Source organism: Actinia tenebrosa, unplaced genomic scaffold (assembly GCF_029948245.1).
Source record: "Actinia tenebrosa isolate PJP-AT-01 unplaced genomic scaffold, QUT_ActTen_1.0 PGA_scaffold9__36_contigs__length_13948895, whole genome shotgun sequence".
In the NCBI taxonomy this organism is placed as follows: Eukaryota; Metazoa; Cnidaria; class Anthozoa; order Actiniaria; family Actiniidae; genus Actinia; species Actinia tenebrosa.
Genome location: NW_028292586.1, coordinates 5013733 through 5041395, shown reverse-complemented (window position 1 = coordinate 5041395; position 27663 = coordinate 5013733). Strand labels below are relative to the sequence as shown.

Genomic DNA, 27663 nt, shown 5'->3' with positions numbered 1-27663 from the left:
CGAAAGGAAGAAAAACAAAAGAAATGAAATCGCACTTAAGAACAATATATTTTCCTTCAAAATATTCGTACTTTTATTTCTACTGCAAAATTTGGCTTCATTTAAAGCTCGTTCAAGCATATGTAACCGTTTTACCAGATAACGATGTGTCGTACGCTAATATGATGGTTTTGTAAATGATGACACAATATTGATTTCTAAGATCAGCTTTGTCAAGAGTTCAAAAATAATTTCAAGTATGATAATTAATTTTTCCCCCTCGAACTTTAATTTTTTTCCCCATGGAAGGAATCCAGTTCGTATACTGTTTCTTGGTGTTAAAGTTATGTGACTTACATGCAGAAGTATAGTTATTGTATGTTTGTTTAGATGTGTTTTAGCCTTTGAACCAAGCATGTCACAGAGGATACGTTTTATATGATAGACTGTGTAAACCACGCCACTCAACCAGAACAGACCAAACAATGCTACTGAGTACAAAATACCGTGTTTTGTAGCTTTTAAAATTAAGTCACAAACGATTACTTTGGCGGCGTTTGAAGTTCTTTTCACGAACTAACTCAGGAACTGAGAGACGAAGAAACAAGCCATCAAACACGTACCTTCATACGACAAAGCTGCTTCGATTTTAGCAATGAAATCGAACTTTTTCCTTGTTATATACGCAGTTTAAAGCCTTGTTCATGGTTTAATTCTTCCAAGGTAAGGTACAGTAACGTAGTTTTAAAACTAGTTACATTTATACCATATTCCTCAACTCACATTCCGAGGCGTAAATTCAGTTTCACAGGAATGTAAACTTTGCCAACTCACAAAATTCCACAAGGCAACACCAGAAAACTTTCCATAGTATTTTCAAGTCTTTCACGTCTTAAAATTTAAAGCTAGAACAAGAATTAAGATTTAATTAGGTAAGCATTTTACTTAAGATTATTATGGAGGCGTCTAAAATGTTAGTAATTGCATAAAAATGGAATGTTATCCGCCGGTAAAAGGGCATTTTTTAGAAAGTTTCCCTTCGAGTTCAATGACCAAACGTTAATTATTGTTTATCACACTGCAGGCTAAACTGAAGAAATTGTAGCATTCGTAGTTATTGCTACCTTGATCCTGACAAATTCTCTTCACTTGCCTGGTATGCTTCCGTAACAATAAGTATTTTTTCAATACAAGCGATACTTTTATTCCAGATTATGAGGACAACAAGAGTTCGTAATAAAAATTCAAATCCTGGACTGTTGATCAGTTGACTGAGTTTGAGCAATGCCACTTACCAGAAATTGAAGTCATGGTGCTTCAATGGAAAACTCACATGTTAGGAAAATTTATTATTATTATTTTATTGCTACTAGATAATAAATATTAGTAGAATCACGAAATTAATAGAATTAAAACTACGTTAAAAACATTTGTACTGCACTATAATATGCAAATGACAGCATCAAATACTCTGGCCATGATGGTGATGTTGCCTCGCAGTATCATCTTTACCCCTCCCCCCAATTACATGGGTGAAACAAAAGCATCTTCAAAGTAAAATAGTGATATTTTGCCGTATAATAATTTTTTGGAAAAAAATTAGAAGGTAAAAATAACGTTTTTCGTCACGTTCACATCTTTTATCCAAAAATATACAAGAAAGTTTTGGCTCCTATTGTTTTGCACTAAAAACACTCAGTGAGCAGACTGTTCAATATAAACAATTATTCGTTAGCTTCAGAGCAAATTTTTACATTGTACAGTGTTACGTTTCAGAGCCGAAAGTCTGTACGTGTACGTCTTCTCAGACCATTTCTAATATTGACAATAGTTTAACATCCTTTTAGCCATCTTGAATCAATTTTAATCTTTGATGTTAGTTTAGGCAAATAAAGGATCACAAGTCACTTGGGTTAGATAAACCGAGTTAGGCAGACCATTTGTTAGTGTTCTGTCTGTGTCAAAAATCCATAATATACTCGTTGTTTTGAATAGCAACTAGCATGATCTTACTAGCTGTTGGTAAAAACACTAAAAAATATATGTTACATTGGTATCATCTTACTCGTTAAAGTTTCTTGGTTTTGAATTTAGTACATTTTGTTTTATTTCCCCTTTATGTGTTCTTCCTTCCTTCCTTCCTTCCTTCCTTCCTTTCTTCCTTCCTTCCTTCCTTCCTTTCTTTCTTCCTTCCTTCCTTTCTTTCTAACAACAACTGAAGCTTATCCTCAAGTGATGTATTTGTGTGTTGGTCGCCAAAAAAAACCAAAAGTATAGTTTTTGATTCGAGCACTTCTTGTTAACAAATTATTTTCAGTTTGCTTTACAACTGAGTTTCGACGATTTGAAGTTTACTCAGAATCCAGTACTGTAGATATGGGTTGCTATGACGATGTCCTAGTCTTTATTCTGATATTGGTCACACTGTATCATCGGCTCTTAGGTAAGTCTTTTATTCATGACTCTTATCTATATGAATGAATTGTACCTTGATATATCATTGTTACCTATGGCAAAACGTTTGCGACATTTTTTAAAGTGGTGACCTATTTTTGGGTCCAACTGCTTATTTGCAGCTTCTTATATGCAGAATCTCGTCTAGCAGGCAGCAACTTATCAAGCATGCAGCAAATCGTTTCTCATTTGCAGCAATTCGTCTAACATGTAGCAACTCGTCTGTAATATGCAGCAACTCGTCTGTAATATGCAGCAACTCGTCTGTAATATGCAGCAACTCGTCTATAATGAAGCAACTTGTCTAACATGCAGCAACTCGTCTAACATGCAACAACTCGTCTAACATGTAGCAACTTGTCTAACATGCACTAAGCAACTCGTTTAACATGCAGCAACTCGTCTAACATGCACTGAACAACTCGTTTAACATGCAGCAACTCGTCTAACATGCAGCAACTCGTCTAACATGCAGCAACTCGTTTAGCTTGGTGTATGCTCTTCATCGTCATCGTCCTCCTCACCAACATCTTCACCCTCACCAAAACTAACTTTTGATTTCTTTTCGTAGCTATTTCTATATGCGAAGTCAATTTGATACAGGCACAAGAAGGGGAGGTAACATCGCCAAACTTTCCATACAACTATCCAAGCAACACCAACTGCACATTAGTCATTGATGTTGGACCAAACAACAGGATTGATATTGAGTTCAAAGATTTTCGCGTTGAAGAAAACGATGATAGTGAGTCAGTCGTACTATCTTACTAGCAAGTTGAAAACAATTTGGTTTGTTGGAAAATTTCCTGAAATAATCGTCACACTTTCATCGATCTCAAATTTTCTCTTCGTGCTTCGTGGCTCAAAACTTACTTTGCCTTATTTATACGCTTTTTGACATTTTAAATATACCTATACTGCGCATGACTAACTTGTATCTCAGATGTAATTTCATACCTCCCACATGGTATGAGGCAACTGAAGGAACTTAGTCATCAGAGCACAAATTTTTGATTTCGCTGTTCATAGCAAGGGGGGCTAATCTTACACGGTTTAGGTGCCGACTAACCTCTCCCTTAGGCCTCGGCCGAGCTCCCTGATCAGTCATTATGGATAGCGGTGTCGGGGCAGAAATCTCCGGCGTAGCCGTAAATGCTTCGCGCTGCCATACTGCGCTTCAGCACTGGGTCTGGAGGCATGGTCCTAATTTCAACAAAGAGCAAAAATTATATATTTATCAAAAGTGTTTTTAATTCTTCAAAATACTCTACTCTAAGTTGTGTGCGCATTTCTTGTGTGCATTTCTTGGAGAAATAAAAGTACACTTTGAATCTTTGATCTTTTTTCTTTTTTTCTTTCTTTCTTATATTGATATTGATATACTTAATTTACTATTATTATTTTCCAGTTATATCTTCCTTAGTTAGAACAAATCTTTTAATCTTTATATTTTAATTTCATATTTTTGTTAAGGCCCACGTAAGGGAGAGTATAGTTTTTTTTCTGTAATTACCGTTTTCCTAGTTCAATCTACCTATTTATTTATCGATCTACATCCTCGATTCATGTTACCCTTTCTAATACGATGTTTATCTCATTTTAGTGCCTGGTTCCTGCTTAAGCGCAGAATATTTAGAAATCTCTGAGGGAAGCAAAAACAAAATCTACTGTGGGTACAAACTGCCAACGAGGTACCAGTCTACTGCAAGTAACGTCACAATACGGTTTATAACAGACAAGCACATAAATTACATGGGATTTCGACTGCTTTTTAGCACGTCTAGAAAAGGTACAGCAGATTCTGAAATGCCGGGCGTTATATTATGCTAGAGCATGGCACAGTTTATAACAGACAAGTACTTCGATTACATGGGATTTAGATTGCTTTTTAGTACGTCTAGAAAAGGTACCCAGTATAGGCAATGTTGCCATTATATATCACTTGTACGCGCAGATTTCGAAATGCCGTTTGTTATATTATGATAGAACATTGCACATAGCAGACACTTACTTAATGACATAGGATTTAGATTGCATTTTAGCATTCCTAGAAAGGGTACCAGGCAGTATAGAGAATGTTACCGTTATATATCACTTGTAGGCGCAGATTCTCAAATGTCGTGCGTTATATTATGATAGAGCATGGCACATAGCAGACACTTACTTTAATGACATAGAATTTAGATTGCATTTTAGCACGTCTAGAATGGCTACCCGGCAGTATAGAGAATGTTACCGTTATATATCACTTGTACGCGCGCAGATTCTCAAATGTCCTGCGTTATATTATGATAGAGCATGGCACATAGCAGACACTTACTTTAATGACATAGAATTTAGATTGCATTTTAGCACGTCTAGAATGGCTACCCGGCAGTATAGAGGATGTTACCGTTATATATCACTTGTACGCGCGCAGATTCTCAAATGTCCTGCGTTATATTATGATAGAGCATGGCACATAGCAGACACTTACTTTAATGACATAGAATTTAGATTGCATTTTAGCACGTCTAGAATGGCTACCCGGCAGTATAGAGGATGTTACCGTTATATATCACTTGTACGCGCGCAGATTCTCAAATGTCCTGCGTTATATTATGATAGAGCATGGCATGTCATCGTTGCGCGGCTTTATGCGTCTGCTGGTTTACGCCCAATTACGCAAAGCATATAGCAAACAGTTTAACATGTTGATTGCTTTATAAGTGAGTAAAGCGAAAATGAGCATCTGCAACTATGCTGATACCCTATAGTTTTCCCCCGGGTTAGTAACCTGTGGCCAAGTATCAGCCAAACGTTTGTTAAGGGTACCGATAATTTTTTTTAATTTTTAATTTTTAATTTTTGATTTCTTTGATTCTTATTTTTGTACAGCTATAACTATATCTACTGGGCGGACGTTCGCATCCTTGCGCCCTCTGCTCATTCCAACTATATCCTGATTAGATGTAATCATATCTTCATTTACTTTCTCAGTTTTAGCTGATTCCATATGCCCCACTCGATACATCAAGAAAGACATGTCTGGCTCATTTTCCTCACCCAACTATCCTAATCTCTACACAAATAATGAACAGTGCAGACTGACTGTTAGCGTGCCTGATAATTATATGATGAATGTATGGTTTACAGCGTTTCACTTACAACGTAAGTACACAAAGATTTGGATAATGTGCATAATGTGTTGACAAGAGAGCATAAATGAGAGAGGAAAACTTCTTGATAACACGCGCGCGCCATGTAATTTCCCGGTTGGGCTATTTTTAGTAACCGGATGCAGTTTAGATTTGGCGTTACCCAACTCCCGTGTGTCATCAAATTACGCGCGCGCGCTCTTTTCGTTTTGTTTTTAGCGATCAAAAGAATAAATGGAAAGAGCGCGCGCGCGCAAGTTAATGACGCACGGCAGTAGGGTAAGGCGAATTTTAAAGCTTCCCTCTCTTATCTATGCTCTCTTGGTGTTAACCACTTATATTTTGATTAAAAAAAAAAAAAAAAAAAAAAAAAAGAAGTACTATCTTTTAGTATAATTTTAGACTTGGATAGAGTTTCGCGCGCTCGGTGATTAGTCGGGCGACCAGTGATTCTGAGACGATATTCACTGCTCAAGCGGTGATTATGAGGTTTCCCAAAGTTTGAGAGAGCAGAAGGAATACTAAAACGTTTTTGTATCCTGAATTTCGTCCCTTCTCTGATTTACTTCATTTCTAAAATTATACTAAGGTGATTTCCCCGATATTCACTTCGCCTTGGCGAATAATTGTTATGTGCTCCACGCTATTGTCAATCCCTTGAATATAATTTCTTTTTTAATCTGTGAGACTTTAGCGTGGCTTTTTTCAACATTTTCCCCCCATTGTTTAGGTTCTCTGGTATGCAGCAATGACTATTTGTTGATTAAGGACGAAAATGGGGGTTGGAAAATGTGCGGAGGAGGAGAAAATAAAATACCAAAGCGAATGAAATTCGTGGGAAACACTGTTAGAATGGAATTTAAATCTGATAGTAGCGTTGGTCAGCGTGGATTTCTTTTACACTACAATATGACTAGATTACGAGAAGGTAAGACATATAGTTGCTAATATTGCTTACTTTTAAGCTAGGCAAACCCTATGGTACGAACCAGGGAAACGTACCAGCCACGTCGCGCATCAGCCGACCAGGCTACGTACCAACCAAGCCACGCATCGTCGCGCATCAGCTAACACACGCACCAGTCAAGTCGTGCATCAGCCAGACTACGAACTAACCAAGCCAGCATCAACTAAACACGCATTAGCCAAGCATTAAAAAAATCACGCATTGTCACGCAGCAGCTAAGACTCGCACCTGCCAAGCCACGCACGTATAAAAACGCGCATCAGTCGAATCACGCACCAGTCAAGTCACGCATCAGGCAAGCCACGCACCAATCAAAACGTGCATCAGTCGAATCACGCACCAGTCAAGTCACGCATCACCCAACCCACGCACCAATCAAAACGCGCATCAGTCGAATCACGCACCAGTCAAGTCACGCATCAGCCAAGCCACCCAATGAAACATGCGTCAACCAAGCTACCCAGAGCCAACCCAGTTAACGTGATGCTTACTCCACGTGCTTTCATTTTGATACAGGTCAATGTGTTTGCACACAAGGTCTTGAATATATCTCCATCAACAACTTCAAATCAAAAATACGTCGAAATAACAACGTAATCAAGTTCCTCTTCAAAACATCCAGGCCAAATGGTTTGATCATGTTCTCTAAAGGAAGGTTAAGGGACTATATCTACATTGGCATCAGCAATGGTCGTCTTTTTTATCAAGCTGATCTTGGTACAGGTAAGTTGGGTTAATAAAACTTATCTTGGGACCAGCACGGGGCATTTAGGTGTTTAATACCTAGTAGGGATCAAATGTCCTATTGTATTTTACACCTACCTTTAGGCAAATCTATTAAAAAAATTTTTAAATAAAAATAAAAATAAATAAATGAACAATACTGGACCGCGAACCACTTTGCGCCAATTTCTCCTTAAACAACTTGGATGCCTTCAGATAAACTCTGTCTTTTTTAACGATTAGCTATTTTTTCTCTTTCGTCTTTGAAACCTTAGGTTGAGGTACGTGCCTAATGCGTAGCCTCTCGTCGCTATGTTCGTGAGTTTGATAGTAGAATTGCTTGCTGGTTCTATCTAGTGCTTTGAGGGTTTTTCTCTCGGTACTACAATTCCCCCCCCCCCCCCCCCCCCCCCCGCACAGATTTACACTTAATTCTAGTGAATCCGCTGTAATTGCTTCAATACCTGATCCACCTCTGTGTTGATCAAACTCAGGGCATGGCTGATTCTAGGGGAACAAAATAACGGTTTTTCTAGCCCTCTGACTACTTTGACCTCTTTCTCCTGCAGGTAGCGGCCGAGTCATATCTCCGGGACGAAGCTTAAATGACAATAAATGGCACAAGGTCCAAATTACTCGTCAAGATAAAATAATAACTATTGCAGTCGACGATAGATTTAAAGGTAAAAACAAGGTTTTTTGTCAGTACGTAAAGTGCGCAACTGACCCCAAACCAAAGTTAGTCTGTCACTTTACTTTAAATCGCCATCAACAGGTTATGCTTCAACTCGTGGACCATTCAACCGCCTTGACATTCCAGATTCCATTGGTTTCTTCCTGGGCGCACCATCATCTATCAAGGGTCTTGTTGGAAACTTTGTTGGATGCATACGGGACTTACAAGTGGACGAATTGGAGTCAATCACAAACGCATTCGCCGGAAAACCATTTCACCATACATTTGGTCGCGAGCGCTTTAGAAAATGCTAGCTATAGGACAAACGGACTAATATGTATTTGAGGTAGTGTTAGATAAAGGAGTTCCCGAGAGCGACTCCTATACGAAGGGAGGGGATGCTCGTCGAAAATTTTGAAAATTACCCCTTGGAGGTACCTAAGCCTTATCAAATGTGGGTGTGGCAAAAAATGATTTTTACCCCTAAAAGGCACCAGTTCAGTACCTATGATCTAAGCGATAGAGGTCAGATTATGATGAACCGCAAATTAGTATCTTGACTTACAACTGCCATTCTGACTGTCATCGTATTGCCTCAAATACACCAGGTAATGGCTTACTAAGCTAAATGATAAAAAGAAACTTAATGGGCGAATATGGATTAGTTTAAAGATTATCAGCTGTTTCTTCAAAGGTCCTTTCACTGGATGTGAACTAAATGAGAAAATGAAGGGGCGACTTTTTCACATCCATTGAAAGGACCTTTTTTATAAGATAAATTATTTATGTTTTGGTCAAAGCAGATCAAAAATATAAACAAAATAGATAAGAAGAAACTTAATGGGCGCGTATGGATTGGTCTAAGAGCTTGAGTTGATTATCAGCTGACACTTCAAAGGTCCTTTCACTGGATGTGAACTAGATGAGAAAATGAAGGAGCGACTTTTTCACATCCATTGAGAGGACCTTTTTCTTAAGCAAAAAGTCATACGTTTTGGTCGAAGCAAATCAAAAATAAATATAAAATAGATATGAAAGAACTTATTAATGTGCAAATATAGTTTAAGAGCTTGAGTCGATTAGAAGCCGTTGCTTCAAAGGTCCTTTCACTGGATGTGACTAGATGAGACCATGAGGGCCGGGCGACTTTTTCACATCCATTGAAAGGACCTTTTCACAAGCTAAAGGTTTTATGTTTTGGTCAAAGCAGATCAAAAATATAAATAGATAAATTTAAAAAGTTGTATAAGATGGATTAAGATGCCAGATAGATAAGATGGCATAAGATGATAGAAAAGAATGATCAAAGAATCTGTTTAATTGAAGACTCAATGTAACGAATGTGCAGCCACCTCCTTCGCATTTATAAGGGAATGTATGGACAGAAACAGGATTTTTGACCAGTTTTGTTATTCACTTCAACACAAGATTTCTATGACTGTATTCAATACTTGATCGATTTTGGGCAAGTGAATTTGAGGTGTAAAAGAATAACTTGGATTTATGAACGAGACCCTTGCAAGGCCTTCTGTGCTCAACCCAACCAGAAAGATGGTAGCCGAGGCTATAAGAAAGGCAGGTGATCAAGCAACGGCTTTATGCTCTCTCGTTTCGCTTGTCACCTGATGTGCCCTATCTGATCTGGATAAGTGCGCCAGATGATCAAAGTTTTTTAAACATTTTAATTTAAGACTCTAACGGATGTACAGCCAGAGAAATTCGAGATTTTGTTGTGCAAGTCATCCCTGTCCAGCGAAAAATATTTATAAGGAAATGTATGGGAGGTTCGTCATTAACTGCAACACGAGAATTTCATGACCGCATTCAAGAGAGAGAATTTAGATTTTTCACTGACCCCTTGTGAGGCTCTCAGCGCTCAATCCAGCGAGAAAGGTGACAAGCATAGGCTTATGAGGTCCATCAAACGAAGGTTTATAAATATACCTATACTGCGCATGACTAACTTCTGTAAGCAAAAGTCTTAGATGGAATTTCATACATCCCACATGGTATGAGGCAACTGTAGGAACTTAGTCATCAGAGAACAAATTTGTTTTTCGCTGTTCATAGCAAGGCGTTAATCTTACACGGTTTAGGTGCCGACTAACTTCTGCCTTAGACTTCGACCGAGCTCCCTGATCAGTCATTATGGATAGCTGTGTCGGGGCAGAAATCTCCGGCATAGCCGTAAATGCTTGGCGCTGCCATACTGCGCTTCAGCACTAGGTCTGGAGGTATGGTCCTGTAATTGCAACAAAGAGTAAAAGTTAGATATTTATCAGAGAGAGTCTTTTGAGTTTTCAAAATATTTTACTCTAAGTTGCGCGCGCACATCTTGGAGACATAATAGGCTCGTAAGTACACTTGGGATTTTATGTTCTTTAATCCATCCTGTCCCGCGAAAGGCATTTATGAGGTAAAGAATGGGCATCGAACAGGATTTTTGACCATTTCTTTTCCCGGTTCGATATTCACTGCATAACAAGATTAATTACTCCATAATATTTAATAATGGTTCAACATGTGATTAATAATTCTTTCAAAGTCATTCAAGTGGACCAGAGCACCCTCTTGTCTTGCTTGTCACGCCTATCAATGAGTCACGCGTTCAACCTCTTCCGGTGCGTGGAAACCGTTCAACTGTATCAAAGATATTTGAAGCAAAAAGTCATTTATCACTTTATACTGAAGCGAGCTTGGCGACAGCGAAGCCCATAACTCTTTTAAGTAAGACCTTGTTGGTGGTGGGACCACAGTAATTCGGGAAAGTTTGATTGAGGAAATTGAGTCGGTGAAAGCGTCACGTGTAGCTGGTAAGTGTGTTTCTTGCTAGAGTTTCAACTCGTTACCACACAATCGACTTCACGATTGAAAATATATTTATCAATAATCAAATTTAAGTTGCCGTGAGCCCAACTATAGGGTCTTACTTTATTTATTTTTCACTTTATTTATGCCTTCAGTAACTCGATAAAAAACTTCTGTAATCGCTCGGTACTAAAAAATAACAAGCTTTGCTTCTTCATGGTCATTCTAGACTTTTCCAGTTTTTTCGTAAAGTTTCCATTATACTAAACTACATAATCCAACTAATTTCTTTTAGGTTTTTTCAATTTTTAAGTCACACGTGAAGCTGTATTGATGCCTTCATGAGAAAGGACGCGTTCGAGGCATAAGTTGTCAAATTATATACCATATAAAGCGCTGAATTAACTACTCATCGAGAACCAGTTAGTCACGCAGACAAGCGATCATTGAAGCGCATCTCAGGCATAATGCACTAGTCACTCTCTATATACCTTAATTTACTGGTTACTACTGCTATGTGCACCTCTACACATTTCAGGGTGAAAAAATATATTAATCTTAGGAACCGATCTTTTATTACGTCGTAAGGGGCGGCGGTGGGGGGCGACGAGGGGGTATATTTTTGAAAAAAAAAAAAACACGTAATTTTTTTGGGGGGGGGGACTTTGTTTTCGAGGAATGGAAGGGGGAGGGTAAAAATTTTTAAAAGGAAAAATAGGAATGGTGTTAAAAATATACACAATTGTTTGAGAGGGGAGATGTTTAACAAAAATATTCTTCCCTTGAAAACAACAAGCCCCCCCTTAACCCCCCCCCCTTTCCCCACCCCCCCGTGACGTAATAAACGAACAGCTCTTAGTTTACTCGAAACTCAAAATCAAACAAAAAGCACGAGTGCAACACTATGTACACAGTACTCCTGTTCTAGTTTACTTTTGTAATAAAAAATCACAGGCGGCCAAAGTAGCGTACTTGAAGCTGAAATTAGTCTGCGTAGCGACGGTCTATGGGATTGAGGGAGGAGAACGCTGGGAGGAGCCCCTCCCCCTTCCCCAATAACTTGAGCGCCGCTACGCAGAGCTACATTACCACGGGAAATGGGAAAATCGCGCTAGATGCTATCATTTTTCAAAGGTCGATGGTGTCCATCCAAAATAACAATCCGTAGAAAGATATTGCCAAGACCTATTAGAATAACCCGACTGGTATAAAATGGCATTTCCGATATCGATCTAATTTCCGTGAATTATGAGCTTATAACCTCACAGCGTGTCTGCACAGGATCTGCGCTTCGAGAAATCAGTCGTTCTTGAGCTCTGGTCGACTTTCTTTGCCTTCTCGACGAGAGTGAAAAGATTTTTCCGACCGTGAAAAAGCATCAACTACAGGGGCATCCAAATACGGTCTTGTTTCTGAAACACGACGAAACGACAAAAAAACACATTTCAAGACGGTAAGTCGATTATAAAATAAGTAAATTTACAAATTACATCCCATGTTATATTTGATGGGAAATGTCTTGTTTTTACAACTGGAATGACTAGTTTCGCGAGAAAACAGTCTCAAATAAGTTTAACTAGCTTAAAACGATCGAAGTTTTTAAAGAAACGGAATTTAGCTGTATCGAATCATGACTCTGTCACTGAGCGTACTTGAATTCAAATAATACAATAACTTGGAAGTTAAAAATTATTCCAATATCCTTGGAACTTCATAATAAATAATGCCGTATCGCATGTGTTTACGATAAAATTGAAGTATTTCCAGTGTTATTTTTCTGTTTATTTTCCCTTGGCATTGGCTTTCACGACGCACTGCAGCTGTGTTTTGTTGCGTGTTTTCGACCTAGGTCATGCCAAATAACTGTCAACGACCATCAGGACCGCGGAGCATTCTAAAACGGATGGGGAGGTGTTGGAGGGGAGGGGGGGGGGTGCTTCGATCAAGAAAAGTAATGGACATTAGCAAAAAGTGCGGGGCTATAGCTTCACCCTCCCTAAGTCAGTAACCAGTAACTAGTCTCTCTCTTAAAACACCATGCAAACGTTAACCCTGCGAGAAGAGAATGATTTTCCTCTCCTCCGCTCTGCGGCGATCGAATAATATCGCGCAAACTCTTTTAAGTAAAGAATATATCGAGCAAACACAAACAAATAGCGCAGCGCAGTCCTGACGTCATCAAAACGAAGACAAAGGCGAAATTCGGACAAACAAACTTACAAGTTTACTTTCAGCAGATAATTTTCACAGACGATCGCAGTTGATCTTAGTTTACATGGGTTATTATTGTAACTTTAAGTAAAAATAATAAAATCGGTTCGTATAATCCTCGTAGCGGTTAAAGAGAATGCAATGTTTGTCCGAATCTTTGAGCTATTTTTAGAATCAGTGCGCTGCGCTATTGCTCCCCCTCAATTATTGAATGGTCCATCCTTTACAAAGTTCTAATAGGACGTGTACTACTATTGCGGTGAGCTTTCAGATAATAATTTGGTTATTAAGCATACAGTTGATAAATAACATGACAAGTAGTAATGTTTTCTTCACAGGTGATTTACTACGATCAAGTGGAGGTTTAATAAACACAAGCGAATCATGAAGCATTTGCCTGTTTTCCTTACTACATTCGCCTATATTCTTCTCTTGCCAAAAGAAATAGACGGTATGTACGTTTAGTTTTCCTTTTTAAAAGTTTAACAAGAATATCCAAAAATGTGACAGAAGGTTAATCTTGTGTTGTTCTATATCGGTCTGACAGAAAACTCCTATGAAACTAAATTGTCCTCTTCATGGCATACACTAGATAGAGTTAAACAATAATTATTGATCGTCATCATCGTCACATCATTACTTCATCATCATCATCATCACCATTATCACCATCATCAACATCATCACCATCATCACCATCATCACCATCATCACCATCATCACCATCATCACCATCATCACCATCATCACCATCATCACCATCATCACCATCATCACCATCATCACCATCATCACCATCATCACCATCATCAACATCATCACCATCATCACCATCATCACCATCATCACCATCATCACCCTCATCACCCTCATCACCCTCATCACCATCATCATCATCATCACCATCATCACCATCATCACCATCATCACCCTCATCACCCTCATCACCCTCATCATCACCATCATCACATCATCACATCATCATCATCATCATCACATCATCATCATTAGTATTTTTTATTTCTTTAAGTTTTTTTAACACAAGTGAATCCTATAAATAACAGAAAAAGAATATTTTTTGTTAAGATTCTTTTTATCTCTGCAAGAAGCACAAATCGACAAACGAGCGTGCGTATGTGCGCGGCGTATGTGCGCGGGTGTTATGTGCGTGGGTAGTGCGCTTGTGTAGTGCGCGTTATATTCTCCTGTAGGTGAATATAGCAGCATAAGATGGAAATTGTGACCAATAATCGCGCTGAATTTATCATATTCACTTGTGTAAAAATACTAATATTAATTATTGAAGTACACTGATGAAGTTTCTGTGACCGGATTTGGCGGGAATGTCAAAACGCGCACGCTACCCCTTCTCCCTTGTCATCCATTATTTGACTCTCATGCACTCCCTCCCCAGTTAAGTATTCATCTTATTCTACCGCTCTATAGGAATGACTGCCTGCCCTAGCCGGACGATTTCTGTCCCTCCAGATGACCTAGAGGTCACATCAGAAGGCTACGCTGACGGTGACGAGTACGCACTTGGCAGCAATTGTACCCTCACTATCACAACTGATCCTGGAAAAGTGTTCAAGGTTACTTTAAACGACCTGGAAATACAACCAGACCCAGACGGTAAGGTCTTTCTTAAAATCGTAAAGTGCCTATCACCCTTCTAACAATATTATCAGTATTGATTCTACATGGGGTAAGATGTGGAATAACCGGAAAAAATTATATAGTTTGTGTGGGCCTTGTTGAAGTTCAGGCGGTCGGCTGGATGAAGTCATAAAGGTTTTTCCATGTCATATGCTAATGACTGTGACGTATGAGGAGGCATTTATGGTTATTTATTGTTCCTTGTAATTCGAAACACCGGCTACTATGTGAAAACTAACGTGCAATAATTTGTATAGCAATGGTTAAAGTATTTCAAATTCAATGTATCTGTGCCGGAAATCTTTTTGTACATTAAATGATTACTCCTCATACGTCTTAGTCATGGCGATATGTAGTGCATTTCCCTTACCCCTGGCAAAAAAAAAAAAAGATTTTCCGGTTTCCCTCTGTCCACCTTACTTTAGTCTCCCCCACAGCCGCTGTCAGTGTCGTCACGCAACGCTTTAGGGGAGAAAGCGTTGCGTGACGGCACTGAAAGTGGCTGTGGGGGAGACTGCCTTACTTAGAACGCTCTAAATTCCAATTCAATGCTGGAGATAGTCTTGCCTTGAATTTGACAAGCCAAGAGGTTGTTTTAGGGTATGAAAAATTTAGCTTACAATTATATGCATTTTTTCAGCCTTATACGAGAAATTTCCCGTAAAACTGTTTAAATGTAAAGACAACATGGTCGTCATTGACTTTGGAAGCGAAAAATTCGAACGATGTGGAAGACTTTACCAAGACGAACCTGAGACATTTGTGTCAACCGGAAATACAATGTCCATCCATTTCCTGACACAGAAAGAGAAAAGCTTTAATAGAAGGCATATTAGAGGATTTTCTTTGTCGTACGAGACTCAGGTAGCACAAGGTAAGGCCTGGAATTATAATAATATATTTACATTTATACATGAATAACTATATTGCTCTGGACTGACAAGCCTCGTGTTCACGTGGTTTTACATGCGAGAGAGGCTTGTCAGTCTAGAGCAATAGCTATTCAAATTGGTCGCCATATTTTGATTCGGTGTATATGGTGTATAACTACCTTAAGACCCCACTTATAGAGTAGTTTTCGTATGACTTTGAAATTCTCACGGCACGAACACGGTCGTGACAAGGCAAGGGATACGTCAGCTCAATCACAGTGCTCGAGAATTTACTCTCCGTCCAATTAAATATCCGAAACACGGCATGAACACGGCTTGGACACGGTCATGCCATTGTCAAGGAACTGCCAGACCAATCACATAGCACAAGAAAAAATCCCCCAACCAAAATTCTAGAAAACATCACGGTTGCGGCAAGACACCTACTTTTTCACAGTCATGCATAATCATACGAAAACTGCTCTAAACGTCCCCCCCCGCTCCCCATCCCGTGGGTAACCTCTTACTTCTAATATTTATTTTCCAGTGGATGGAGAGTCTATTTGCCCAGGTCGACATATCAAAAAGAAGAGGAGTGGGACGTTGTTTTCTCCTGGTTTTTCAAGTAACTATGGTAACGACCAAGACTGCCAAGTTGTGATTCCTATCCCAGACAATTTTCAGATGAACGTTTGGTTCAGCGATTTTTCTCTTCAAAGTAAGTTAAAAAACAGTATTTTATCGTCACTGCATACTCATTACCGAACCACGGGAATTAAGATATGGAAGGTGACCGCGACTGCTGCTAATCTTACAAGCTATATTAATGAATGGTTCTATGATTTTACTTTTTAGACTCTCCAACATGTCAGAATGACTGGTTAACCATTAAAGACGAACATGGTGGACAAAGAATGTGTGCTGGTGGTGTAAACAGGTTGCCACCCTTTAAAGAACTAAAAGCCTCGTTAGCGAAATTTCACTTCAGGTCAGACAGTTCTGTCGATAGGAAAGGCTTCCGCCTGCATTACAATATGACGCGTCTTCGAGACGGTAAGGGATACTTCGTATTTTATATACATGATGTGGTCGTGAAAATTATGTTCTGGCTGAACGAGGAAACATGTTTACCGCGCGCATATTTCCTGATGTTCCCAAGTTTAGCCACATGCGAAACATTGCTGAGAGTGACAAATTTTGCTTTGAAGACGCAAAAATTGTTTCTGCTGTGCGGAAGAAACATTTCATACTTCCAAGGCGCATGAAAATAAATTTTACTCGTTTAGCCACTAAAGTCAACATTCTAAAAGTTCGCTACTTGCACTATCTTGAAAATACGCAAGCAATAACTGACGTTCAGTAAACATATTTCCCGATGTTTCCTGACAGTATTGCCAACTCTCAATTTACTTGTTAGTTTTTACGAAAGAAGGAAAACCGAAGTCCCTGAAAAAAAATCATGTTGTCAAGGAAGAGAGCAACACATCAAACAAACTATTCACATGTCTCTCACAGTCTCATCACCTCCATTATTCTATTCTTCTCTTTTCTCCCGCACCAACATTCGTTCATTATATTCTGCTCTTGTTTTAGGACACTGCATGTGCACGCTGGGGAAAAGTTTCATCTGCATGATGAACTTCAATAAAAAGGTTCGAAGGCTTTGGCATCGTATCAAGTTCTCTATAAAGACGACTCAGCTCAACGGTCTTATCATGTTTTCCAAGGGAACTCTTAGAGATTATATGTACCTTGGTATCAGAGATGGAACGATTTTCTACAGGAGCGATTTAGGAACAGGTACGCCCTAGTTTCCAAATGATTGAATTTTCAAGAACCAATGGGGAACTTCAATGGTGGATCAAAAAGGGTCGTAGGCCATGGCCCACTCTTTTTGAATCCGAGAAAATTATTACTCTTAATTAAACATGCAGGTTTGGATTTAGGAGTAGTGTGGTCCCGATATTCAAAGCCCAAGATCTGCCTCTGAATCCAGGAAATTTCGAGAGGGATAGAGTGAGCAAGTCATGACAAAATAGATAGCGTCCGATAATTTCCAAACAACTTAGGGTAGAACAAAGTAAAGTTCTTTAGAAAATTCCTCACAAAAAGCTGAGGCTTGGGAAACTTCAGCCTCAGTCTTAGTTTGTCACCTTTTTAAAACTGTTTTAAATGCACTGGAATGTGATTTAACGCGAGTGAATGCTCAATTCACTCGACGCAAGAGGGAATAGAGATTATATATGAACTTAGGCTTGTTATTTTTTTGCGGAGGAAGGAAAATAAGAGGGCTCGGACAGGAGAGCGTCCAACAGGAGCTTCCCTTACTGCATGAACCTGTGAACAGGGATATTCCCATTCCTGGTAGAATTATTTTTATAAAGGAAAGTTTGAGTCCAAAACTTCTAAGTGGAAGAATTCTTTAACATGAATGAATCTGAATATCGTTCTTTCTAAAACTTAGGGTCAAGTTTAGTAGTGGCCAATGACGCAAAAGTCAATGATGACGTGTGGCACAAAGTGGAGATCAGGAGAAGAAAACGTAGTTTAAGCATTACCGTGGATGACGGGAGAGCGGAAGGTGAGATCTATTACCAGCCTAAGTATAGACTTGAGACAAGTTGCACTCGCTAACTCACTCGACAAAGACGAGCAGGAGTTGGGTACTCATTTTTCGCCCGCGACTGAAAGACGTCTTTTTGGGAAGGTAGTTGTCACAGTAGAGTTCATACCATATATCCGAGAAAAAACTAACGGAATTGTACAAATTAAGTGAAAAGCTTTGTAGGTCTACCGTCTAGTGAGATATACTGAACTTACTAATACTCCATTTTACAGTTCCAGTGACCACGAATAATAGTTGCAAGTCTAGGCTGCAGTTTCCGCGCATATCAAAACTATACTTTTTATCATGCGCGGAAACTCCAGCCTCGGCTTGGAACTATTATTCGTGGTCACTGGAACTGTAGAATGGATTATAACAAAGATTAAAATGACGAAAACTTCTGGTTTTTCTATTTCTATTGAAATGCCATTAACGTACAGGAATTCAAACTGCTCACCATATTGATTTGGAGACCCGACTCATTTTCTCCACCAACTCATCTGGGAATCGCACCCAGTCCTTTTGGCTCGTAAGCCAAACGTGCTCTGTTACACTACTGAGTTTGGGGTGGGTTTTAGAGACAGGAAGGCCAAAACACAATGCCAATCGAAACAATATAATTTGTTCTTTAAGCATTTGCAACATTTCAAAAACTCTGGCACACATCGAAAAAAATCAATGAATAACTAGGTATCAAGGCATACATCTTTTTAAACCATTAGCGTCTCTTATAGCATCTTGGAGGCATCTAAAATCATCTTTGAACGCCACTTGGAATGAATGTCGAGTCTGGTAGAAACATCTCCAAAAGTAGGCATCGTAGGTATCGGAATCGTTAGAAGAAAAACCAAAACGACTTGAAACGTTTGCTGAAAAACCAAAAAACTCGAGGCGTTTGTTGAAAGACCAAAAAGCTCGAGGCGTTTGTTGAAAAACCAAGGAAAACTCGAGGCGTTTGTTGAAAAACCAAAGATAAAACTCGAGGCGTTTGTTGGAAAACCAAAGATAAAACTCGAGGCGTTTGTTGAAAAACCAAGGAAAACTCGAGGCGTTTGTTGAAAAACCAAAGATAAAACTCGAGGCGTTTGTTGAAAAACCAAAGATAAAACTCGAGGCGTTTGTTGAAAAACCAAAGATAAAACTCGAGGCGTTTGTTGAAAAACCAAGGAAAACTCGAGGCGTTTGTTGAAAAACCAAAGATAAAACTCGAGGCGTTTGTTGAAAAACCAAGGAAAACTCGAGGCGTTTGTTGAAAAACCAAAAAGCTCGCTGTGCATCTTCGAAATCGTTGAAAAGCTCGTTGCAATCCATAAAAGCGCAATATCAATCTAGAACCGAAAAAAGCTAATCAATATGTCGTTGTAAGTTTTATTTACTAAAGACAAATAGTGTGCCAGAGAAAATAAGCAAAAACGAGCAAGTCAAAAAAAGCCAATTATATTCCTTTTTAAAACTTTACCCGCGAAAATCCGAATATTGTAATTTTTAGTGCGCTGCCAGCTACGAAAAACCAGAGAATAGAGAATGGCCGAAAAATCTCCCTGGAAACGTAGTCCTCCGCCTTATGCAAGCGCACGACCTTGGAGGGTTAAAGGTGTACATGACTGAAACTGCAAGTACGTGTGCATTGTGTGCATGTATATTATCAAATTAATTAAACTGCATTGATCTAAAAAAGAAGAAAAAGAAAATATGTATTAGTACATTGCAGTAGTACAAGTACATTAGTTAAAAATTCAGTTTCTTAATATAAAAATGCAAAATTTAAAGGAATAGATGAGGTGATAAAACAAGCTTATATTTTTCCATCTGAAACGAGAGAGAAAGAAAAAGGATATAAGTATTTAAAATAGTTTGACATTTATTTTTTCAAACAGAGGTTAAAAAACAAAAGCTAAATTTGAATCTAAACTTTTGAATCTTAACTGTCTGAAAACTGTTTTGTTTCTAAACTTACCACGTTTAGAAAAAAGATAATATCAAGATACAAAAGCATAAAACAGCTTTATACTTTAAAGTCTTATTATTTCTGGTTATTCCTTATTCACATATATATATATTATATATATATTATTATCTATGATATTTGTGTGTGTGCATAAAAGTAAAGGGGATATTCTAGGATTCTCAAGGAAGTGCCGAATACTTCAGAGAGAGCTGGAATATCCAAGACCCAAACCCTCGACTATATTACTACATTATGCTATCGAATGAGATTAAGCTTAAAAAGAGGGGATATTCCAGGATTCTCAACGAAGAAATGAATACTTCAGAGAGAGCTGGGATATCCAAGACCCACACCCTCGAATCTAATTTTATATCGTCATCTACCTACTATGCGATACTAGAATGAAAAGCCGAAAGAAAATTTACGAAACGAATCAAAACTTGTCGTCGAAAACGATTCGAAAAATATAAGCATCGAAATGAACGAACAGCAGTAATGAAAGAGTATGATGATCTATCACATACTATTAAAGTGAAAACAGTTTAAAATCTTAAAAAACTTTACAATATTTTATCAAAAAGACAGATTAACTATGACATAATCTGTGGAAGAAACATACACAAAACAAACATACATAAACATCAATGATAAAAAATTCTAGTTTTGTGAAAAATTCTATCCTAAAGAAGCTACCACTGACATGCCCGGTGCATGATAAAACAGAAAACTATCGCAGACTCGTCTTCTCTTCTAGAGGCAGCCGAGTTTGGCTGTTCTTGGTAGACTTGAGCCACGACTGAAAAGCAAGACTACACTGGAGCAGCAAGTCAGGATTTTATCACGACCATCAACCGAGAGGAGGGTGGAGGACAATGATCCGGCGGGACATCCTGACTGTACTTAGTCTTACGAGAGCACGCAACTGGCCAGTCTAATAAATATCCAACCTTAGGCGCTGTGTGAGGGGAGCGAGTGATATGTACACTGGCCAGCGTTACTCAAGTAAGCCTGAACTCCAGTCGAAACTAAAGTTCACACCTTATTTGTAGATCCTGTGTCTTCATCGACGTCCAGCGTTGCCAACGTGGTAACGAAAATTCTTTTAAAAAGCTAACCTAGAATTGGCCAATTGACCCTGGTCGAGATGACCAGTCAAAAACACTAATATCCGCCATACCCCGCCTAGTTTTAAGATAGTGGTAGCTTCTTGTCAAACAAATAATTCCTGGGATCAGCCTTACATCTGGATCCCTCTTAATGCTTAGCTAGAAATTTTCTAGATCGACATACAAAAAATTCCTAATAAGCCTTTTTATAGTTTAAGAATCGATTCCACTGCGCATGCGATTTTATCCCGAATTTCTCACCTTCTTTTGTCCAAATCTTCTTTTGTTCTTAATTAAACAAAAGGTGAGAAATTCGGGATAAAATTGCATGCGCAGTGGAATCGATTCTTAAACTATGAAAAGGCTTATTGACTTCCAACATACGAGCCAAATTTCACGGTAAAAGTTATTAGAATATTTTTCACGTATGTCTGGAAGGCAAAGTCCTAACCTAGTGAGTTCAGAATAGAACACGTTCCTTTTTGATTTAGGAACTGCCTCACACCCCACGTCTTTCCGATCTAACTACGATGCAACAATGAGAGGATCAAGAACAAGGTCGAGCCAGCCAAACAAAATACACGACGAAAGCAATTTTTAAAATTCTTTGAACTTGTTCAAGCTCTTCTACCATCAACTCAGTTCTTACGATACTCAGTAGTCTTCATCTTGCCTCTAGGTACTTTATATAACCACTTCCAAAATAATAAATCTGTGAAGAATTTAAAACAATGTCAGTATTTGGTGGACAGATAGCTTTCTTAGCATAACTATAAGAAAGAATATTGATAGCCGGCATTGAAAAGTCTTCAGAGCTAGATTTATCGACGACTTTCGCCAAAATGAAAAGCGCGCCAAAATGAAAAGCGCGCCAAAAAGTAAATGTCAGACATTTTTTCAAATTTGGAAAAAAATTGAAAAAAATTCAAATAAAAGTTATGGAAATCATAAGCTCCGTTACTCGAAATGGAAAATTTTTTTATTGAAAGGATAATAAAAAGGCAATTTTTCAAGCTAGAATCCGCCAAGTTGCAGAGTCAAAATCTTTACCATAAGAGCGTGAAAACAAGTGGAAACCTTTTCGAACGCGGAAAAAGTATATATCGATAGCCATCAAAATTCAGATAAAATAAACTCCAAAAAGTTACAATATCTAGTAAAAGTACAGTACGATATTTAAAAAATGAAGAAAGTTAAACAAAACAAGAGAATTTTTGCTCTTTTGACTGTCGTGGTCGCTTTGTGCTGCATTTGAACCGTGAATGAAAAAAATTTCTACAGCAAATACCATGAAATTTCTTGCTCAGAACATTAAAAAAACGATAAGAATTGCTCCAACTTCAGCAAGTTTTTTTGTTCAAAGTAAAGACATTTTCCAAATAATTTGTATTTTCCCCCTTACGATGACTTTCAGTCAAGGCAACTCATGGATTTTGGGAAATTCTATTTTCGAATAGTAAAAGTTTTTTTTACATCAGAAAAATAGTTTCTTTTACCTTCTGACTAGGAAGGTGCTGTGTAAAACTACACATTTGAATTACCGAAGTTGGAAAAATTAAGAAAAAGATGAATCATCATTCGAGGTAGTTTTTATAGGAAGAGAGTAGTACATACCTGACTTACTTCACGTCAACTTGATATGAAGTCAAACCCCACAAACCAAAAAACTAATATACTGCATTCCCCCATAAATTAACTGTCAATCAAACCATACCAGCCAATAAGATTAGACCGCTTTTAAAATCATATGCAATGCGATTGGCTATATCACTGCACGTGATAATGCGGCGCATTTTAACCAATAGGATCAGTCTTATTTTCGCGCCTTTTCAAGCTGTCATTGAAAAAGTCTTGTAATGGAATGTTAATATCGAAACGCTCTCTGATTTGATTGGCTATTATCACTGCATGTGATAATGCGACGCATTTTAACCAATAGGATTAGTCTTATTGTCGCGCCTTTTCAAGCTGTCATTGATAAGGTCTTGTAATGGAATGTTATTATCGAAACGCTCTCTGATTTGATTGGCTATTATCACTGCAAGTGATAATGCGACGCATTTTAACCAATAGGATCAGCCTAATTTTCGCACTTTTTAAGCTTTCATTGATAAAGTCTTGTAATGGAATGTGATTATCGAAATACCCTCTGCTTTGAATGGTCAATAATCTTTGCACGTGAAATAAACGGTCAATGAAAAGCAATATTTCTTTTTGACGCCTTTTCGTTTGTCAATCAAAAATTTCATCCAATGAAATAGCATATGCATCCCCTATCATCCCCTACCTACGTCCCCTTCCGGCCTTTCCAAAAAAGCGACAACATAGATCTGTAGAATATAGATCTATACAATAAGGCATATAAAACGGATAACACAGAAACACACGTTTTTGCACACTTATAGTTTTGTACCAGCACACAACTGAACACAGCAACGCACAAACGTCTATAAGGAAGGCCATCAGTACCAGGGGATTTTGGCTGTGGGATTGAAACGTAGATATAAACGATGACTGTATCAAGAATTGGGATGGGCTAACTGTAGATAATTATAAACAAGCTTCAAACAAGCAACAAGGTTCAAGATTATGTAATTGGAGAGTTCCTAATTTTTGGGGTCCCATTGGGATCTAGTGGGTTCGGACAACTATCCCCCCTCCTGATGAGTCCCTGCAAATTCGCTCTGTGACTAAACAATACCTTGATCTCAGCCCAGAGGTCTTTTTAAAGAGTTAAGGGGTTGGAGAGTTAGCTGCACCCTGAACTGGATCAGCTCAGTATCAATCAATAAAGTTTGAAGTTTTTTCTGTTACATTTCAGACACTAGCAAGACCAGAGGAAATTTCAACAAGATTGATCTACCAGAGTCAGTTGGCTTCTTTCTTGGGACTCCCCCTGAGCTCAATATCCTTCCCAACTTTGTCGGTTGCATCCAGGACTTTACTGTGGATGGAAGAGAACCACTATCCAATGCTTATGTTTCCAAACCAGAGTATCCAAGCTATGGAATGGAATACATGAGTGTATGCTAAAGGAGCACTATTTAGTACTGTAGACATATCATGGTGTCATATATGGTTTCAGAGTCAAAGTGTTTCAAAATTTTAGGGGTTTTTCAGGGTCAGACAGGGATGTTACTTAAAATACTTAAGGCTAGAGAGGGGAGGGAGTCAGGCTCTCTGATGTGGGCCTATTTTTTAACCAGCCTTCCAAAACTAGAAAATAGAAGAAAATACTACCCCCTTCCCCCAAATATTTCTCCAACTGCTTCGTATCATTTTTACCTTTTGGCCTTCTCCCCTCTCCTTTAAACTTTTTGAAATGTTCCCAATTAGTGAAACCCAACAATAACAACAATAACAACAACAAAAAAGACAACAAAAAACTAACCATAATAGATTAATTATATAATTAGTTCAAACCATAAAATGATGACCATTGCTTTTATTTCTTATAATAAAAAATGTTTTTATCTCTGCTTCCATTTTATCAATTAGATTGAAATTTCTACATATACCCTATATATTTGCTATTAAGTGTTGCAAGAGCATTTTAGTGGAATGTGGTTGCCACAAATGTAAGAGATGTGTATTAAAAAAAAGTTTGCCAGCTTTTAAGTAAAATCATTTTTTTAAGTCAAGACATACAGGGTGTTTCATATGATTATACATTTATGGGTTTTCAATAAATTAAACCACAGTATATAGTTTATACTAAATATTTTCCGAAGCAAATGTCCTAGTGAAAGGACAGGGAAACATTGACAGTGTGACCATGCTAAGACGGCTTTAGAATACAATAATTGAGTACTGGCACTCATATGTTAAAGGATTGACAATATTCTATAAAACACTATTACTGTCATGATAAGTTACGGGTGACATGAGTCGACCTTTTTAGATGTGTTGGTCAGGGTTAGCCTTGATTTTGTGTAAAATATTCACATGTTCCAGTGAAGGTCCTTGGAACTTTGAAGTGTTTGTATTGTTGAAGTTGTGTATTCTTTACTTTACTGTTGGTATTTGTGAATATTTAGACACTGATATGAGACAAAGCCTGACTAAATGAGTCTGTAATCGAGGAACAAAGCAGTAATTTGGAACTTGAAAAAGGTCTATTGGGTGCAATGTTCACCCCTTTCAGACCATGTCATTCCCTTGTGTATGCAGACACATAAATAAATATAGATACAACTCAAACACAGAATCTTATTGTCGATAGAATGGTGCACAGCGTGAAATGGGAAAACAATATACTTCAGATATAAAGGTCTACTTTTTTTACAGTCACTATGAAATTTAACCCAAGTTTTTTTAACTCATTACAGTCTATAAAAATTAATTTAATCAAGAAGGTGCAATGGTATGCCAAGTTTGGCCAGTTCCATCTGACTAACACTCTCAATATTAGGAATACAAGACATAACAGCCTGTACTGACAGCTCCACAAGGGATGGTGGAACAAGCCACAAGCAGTGCAGGTCATTTGATCTAATGTCTGTTTCTGCATCTATTGATTTTACACCACCAAATGTAAGCATGCATCCAGAGGGAGTGATAGCAGTAGAGTGGAAATACACTGGATAGGGTAAAACCTGCAAGGCAAAGGATGCACATGACAAGATTTAGTGACAGATTAATACGATGTATGTGGATTCATGGATTTTTTAGCATTAAGTCTGAAGTCAAATATATTTTGTGCTTGAGGTAAAAGACATGATATATAGATCATAATTTATGTCATAAGCTTGATACCATTTTATTTACAACTTTCCATATCTCCACTTTTAAATCTCAACTCAAAACTTATCTATTTAAATTAGCCTTCACTTTGAAATAAGACTTTAAGTGCTTAGAGCTGACATGGATAAGCGCTATATAAATTGTTATTATTGTTATCATTATCATTATTATCATTATTGCAAACCAACAAGTCTTCAAGCGAGGGAGTGATATTGTATGAAAAATGAGTGAAAAACATGACAATTTTAGGAAGGCTGCATTTCTCTGATCTCTTTTTGTGTCAAAACAGAAAACTCATTTTATTAAATTTAACTTAGATTTTGGCATGGAAACTGGAAACTGAAATGCTTTATTGTAGTAATCCTAATTGTGTAATAAATGAATTATCATATGTTAATAGAATGGTATTTTCTTATTCACTCATTTTCTGTACCATATAACTCCCTCTCTTGACTTGTCCTTTAGAAGCAAAACATGTTGTTTTTTTGCTTCTAAGAGACTCCTCAAAATTTACAAAAATCAAAAGCATTGCAATTCACACTGCAGTATTCAGTATTAACAAAACAAACTTAATTTTTAATGAAATTTGCACCTGTGTTTAAAAATTTTAAACACAGGTTTAAATTTCATTAAAAATTTAAGATTGCATATAAAAAGATACATTACCATAGGAAGCTTATTCCAGTGAAAGGATGTCAGATCTAAACTCCAAATATCATCATACATGCGAATCCCATCATAGCCTCCACATATGTAAACCTTATTTTCAAATAACACGCAACCATGGCAACGCCGCCTTGGGGGAAAGCCGTATGTTCTAGAAGGATGGCATCGTATAACGTCCCATTTTTGACTAGAGAAACAAAATGTAGGCACCTCGCTAAGATTACAAAAATCCGTGGGATCTATACCACCCATACCTCCACCGAATACGTAAAATTTATCACCGTAGGTAACTGCTTCGTGTCTGTATCGGGGAAGGATGTGGGGTGGATCCTCCCGAGGAATGTACTCCCATTCTTTAGACGTGAAGTTGAATCGAGTTAAAAACGAATTAAACTCTCTCCCCGACGTCCCTGCGAAAATATACAGTTCTCTATCAGGTGAAAGAACCATACACTGTCCATAACCAGCGATCGGTAGTCTAGGTGCTCTCCCGAGAATTAAGTTTAAAAGTTCATTATCATCGTCGTCGTCGTCTTCATCATCGTCTATCTTTTCTCTCTTCACAATGACATCAACGACAGTCCATCTCTTTTCACTCAGTTTTAACACACGCAACTTGTTGCTGTTACTATCTCCAAACGGTATGCCAGAACCACCGTAGATTATTATATGTCCACGGTCTAAGAGAACACAACTAGAACAGACTTCTGAAGGAAACTCGCCAGTAGTTTGTAAAAGATTCCATGTACAACTAGAGAAGTTGAATCGCCATAATTCACGAAATAATTGAGTACTAGAGTGAGGCGAGTAGCCACCAAACACGTAGAGATTTTTCTCATCAGCTACACATCGGTGACCGCTCCGTGGAGCAGGAATTTCGTTAGAAAATCGAGGTTTATAGTAGAAATTTTCTTGACACAACCTTCCGCCATTTTGGTTTTCGTTAATCTGAATTGCGCATAGGATTGTGGACTATGTTAGCACACAGGGATCCAAACTATTGTCTAATTATTTTTCCTAATTTGGTAAAAAAAATCCTGTTGCTTTTAGACTTACTCAAATTTATTTCCTAGGAAATTCTTATCTTAGGTACGAGAAAAATTAATAGAATT

General features: G+C 38.0%; 3 protein-coding genes across 4 annotated transcripts; 2 read left to right on the top strand and 1 right to left on the bottom strand.

Annotated features, from left to right (window-relative positions):
- The first annotated feature begins 355 nt into the window (after nt 1–355).
- On the top strand, nt 356–9179 carry LOC116292971 (tolloid-like protein 2). The gene is made up of 9 exons (XM_031700345.2): nt 356–702; nt 2297–2422; nt 3005–3178; nt 4037–4222; nt 5413–5583; nt 6301–6498; nt 7054–7260; nt 7830–7943; nt 8036–9179. The coding sequence occupies exons 2-9, from the start codon at nt 2356–2358 to the stop codon at nt 8248–8250; spliced, it is 1332 nt and encodes a 443-aa protein (XP_031556205.1). The 5' UTR covers nt 356–702; nt 2297–2355; the 3' UTR covers nt 8251–9179.
- A 1417-nt stretch (nt 9180–10596) lies between these two features.
- Nucleotides 10597–24755, top strand: LOC116292961 (uncharacterized). 2 transcript variants are annotated; one of them, XM_031700332.2, is made up of 9 exons: nt 10597–10749; nt 13294–13406; nt 14402–14587; nt 15252–15485; nt 16031–16201; nt 16339–16536; nt 17077–17283; nt 17948–18064; nt 23964–24755. In XM_031700332.2, the coding sequence occupies exons 2-9, from the start codon at nt 13340–13342 to the stop codon at nt 24173–24175; spliced, it is 1392 nt and encodes a 463-aa protein (XP_031556192.1). In that variant the 5' UTR covers nt 10597–10749; nt 13294–13339; the 3' UTR covers nt 24176–24755. The 2 variants fall into 2 exon arrangements, with proteins under 2 accessions (XP_031556192.1, XP_031556183.1); XM_031700323.2 differs by lacking the exon at nt 10597–10749 and adding an exon at nt 12001–12197.
- On the bottom strand, nt 24571–27505 carry LOC116292982 (kelch domain-containing protein 10; the record flags this gene model as incomplete). Its single annotated transcript, XM_031700355.2, has 2 exons — nt 24571–25737; nt 26552–27505. Coding segments are annotated over 2 exons (1206 nt in total), but the record flags the coding sequence as incomplete, so codon positions are not given.
- Nucleotides 27506–27663: the final 158 nt, after the last annotated feature.

Bases quoted from the DNA above. Each gene is read 5' to 3' on its own strand.
- LOC116292961 (XM_031700332.2), top strand. From the start codon at position 13,340: ATGAAGCATTTGCCTGTTTTCCTTACTACATTCGCCTATATTCTTCTC. The intron at 16,537-17,076 runs GTAAGGGATACT...CTCTTGTTTTAG, and splicing joins TATGACGCGTCTTCGAGACG to GACACTGCATGTGCACGCTG. The intron at 17,284-17,947 runs GTACGCCCTAGT...TCTAAAACTTAG, and splicing joins CAGGAGCGATTTAGGAACAG to GGTCAAGTTTAGTAGTGGCC.
- LOC116292971 (XM_031700345.2), top strand. From the start codon at position 2,356: ATGGGTTGCTATGACGATGTCCTAGTCTTTATTCTGATATTGGTCACA. The intron at 2,423-3,004 runs GTAAGTCTTTTA...TTCTTTTCGTAG, and splicing joins ACTGTATCATCGGCTCTTAG to CTATTTCTATATGCGAAGTC. The intron at 6,499-7,053 runs GTAAGACATATA...ATTTTGATACAG, and splicing joins TATGACTAGATTACGAGAAG to GTCAATGTGTTTGCACACAA.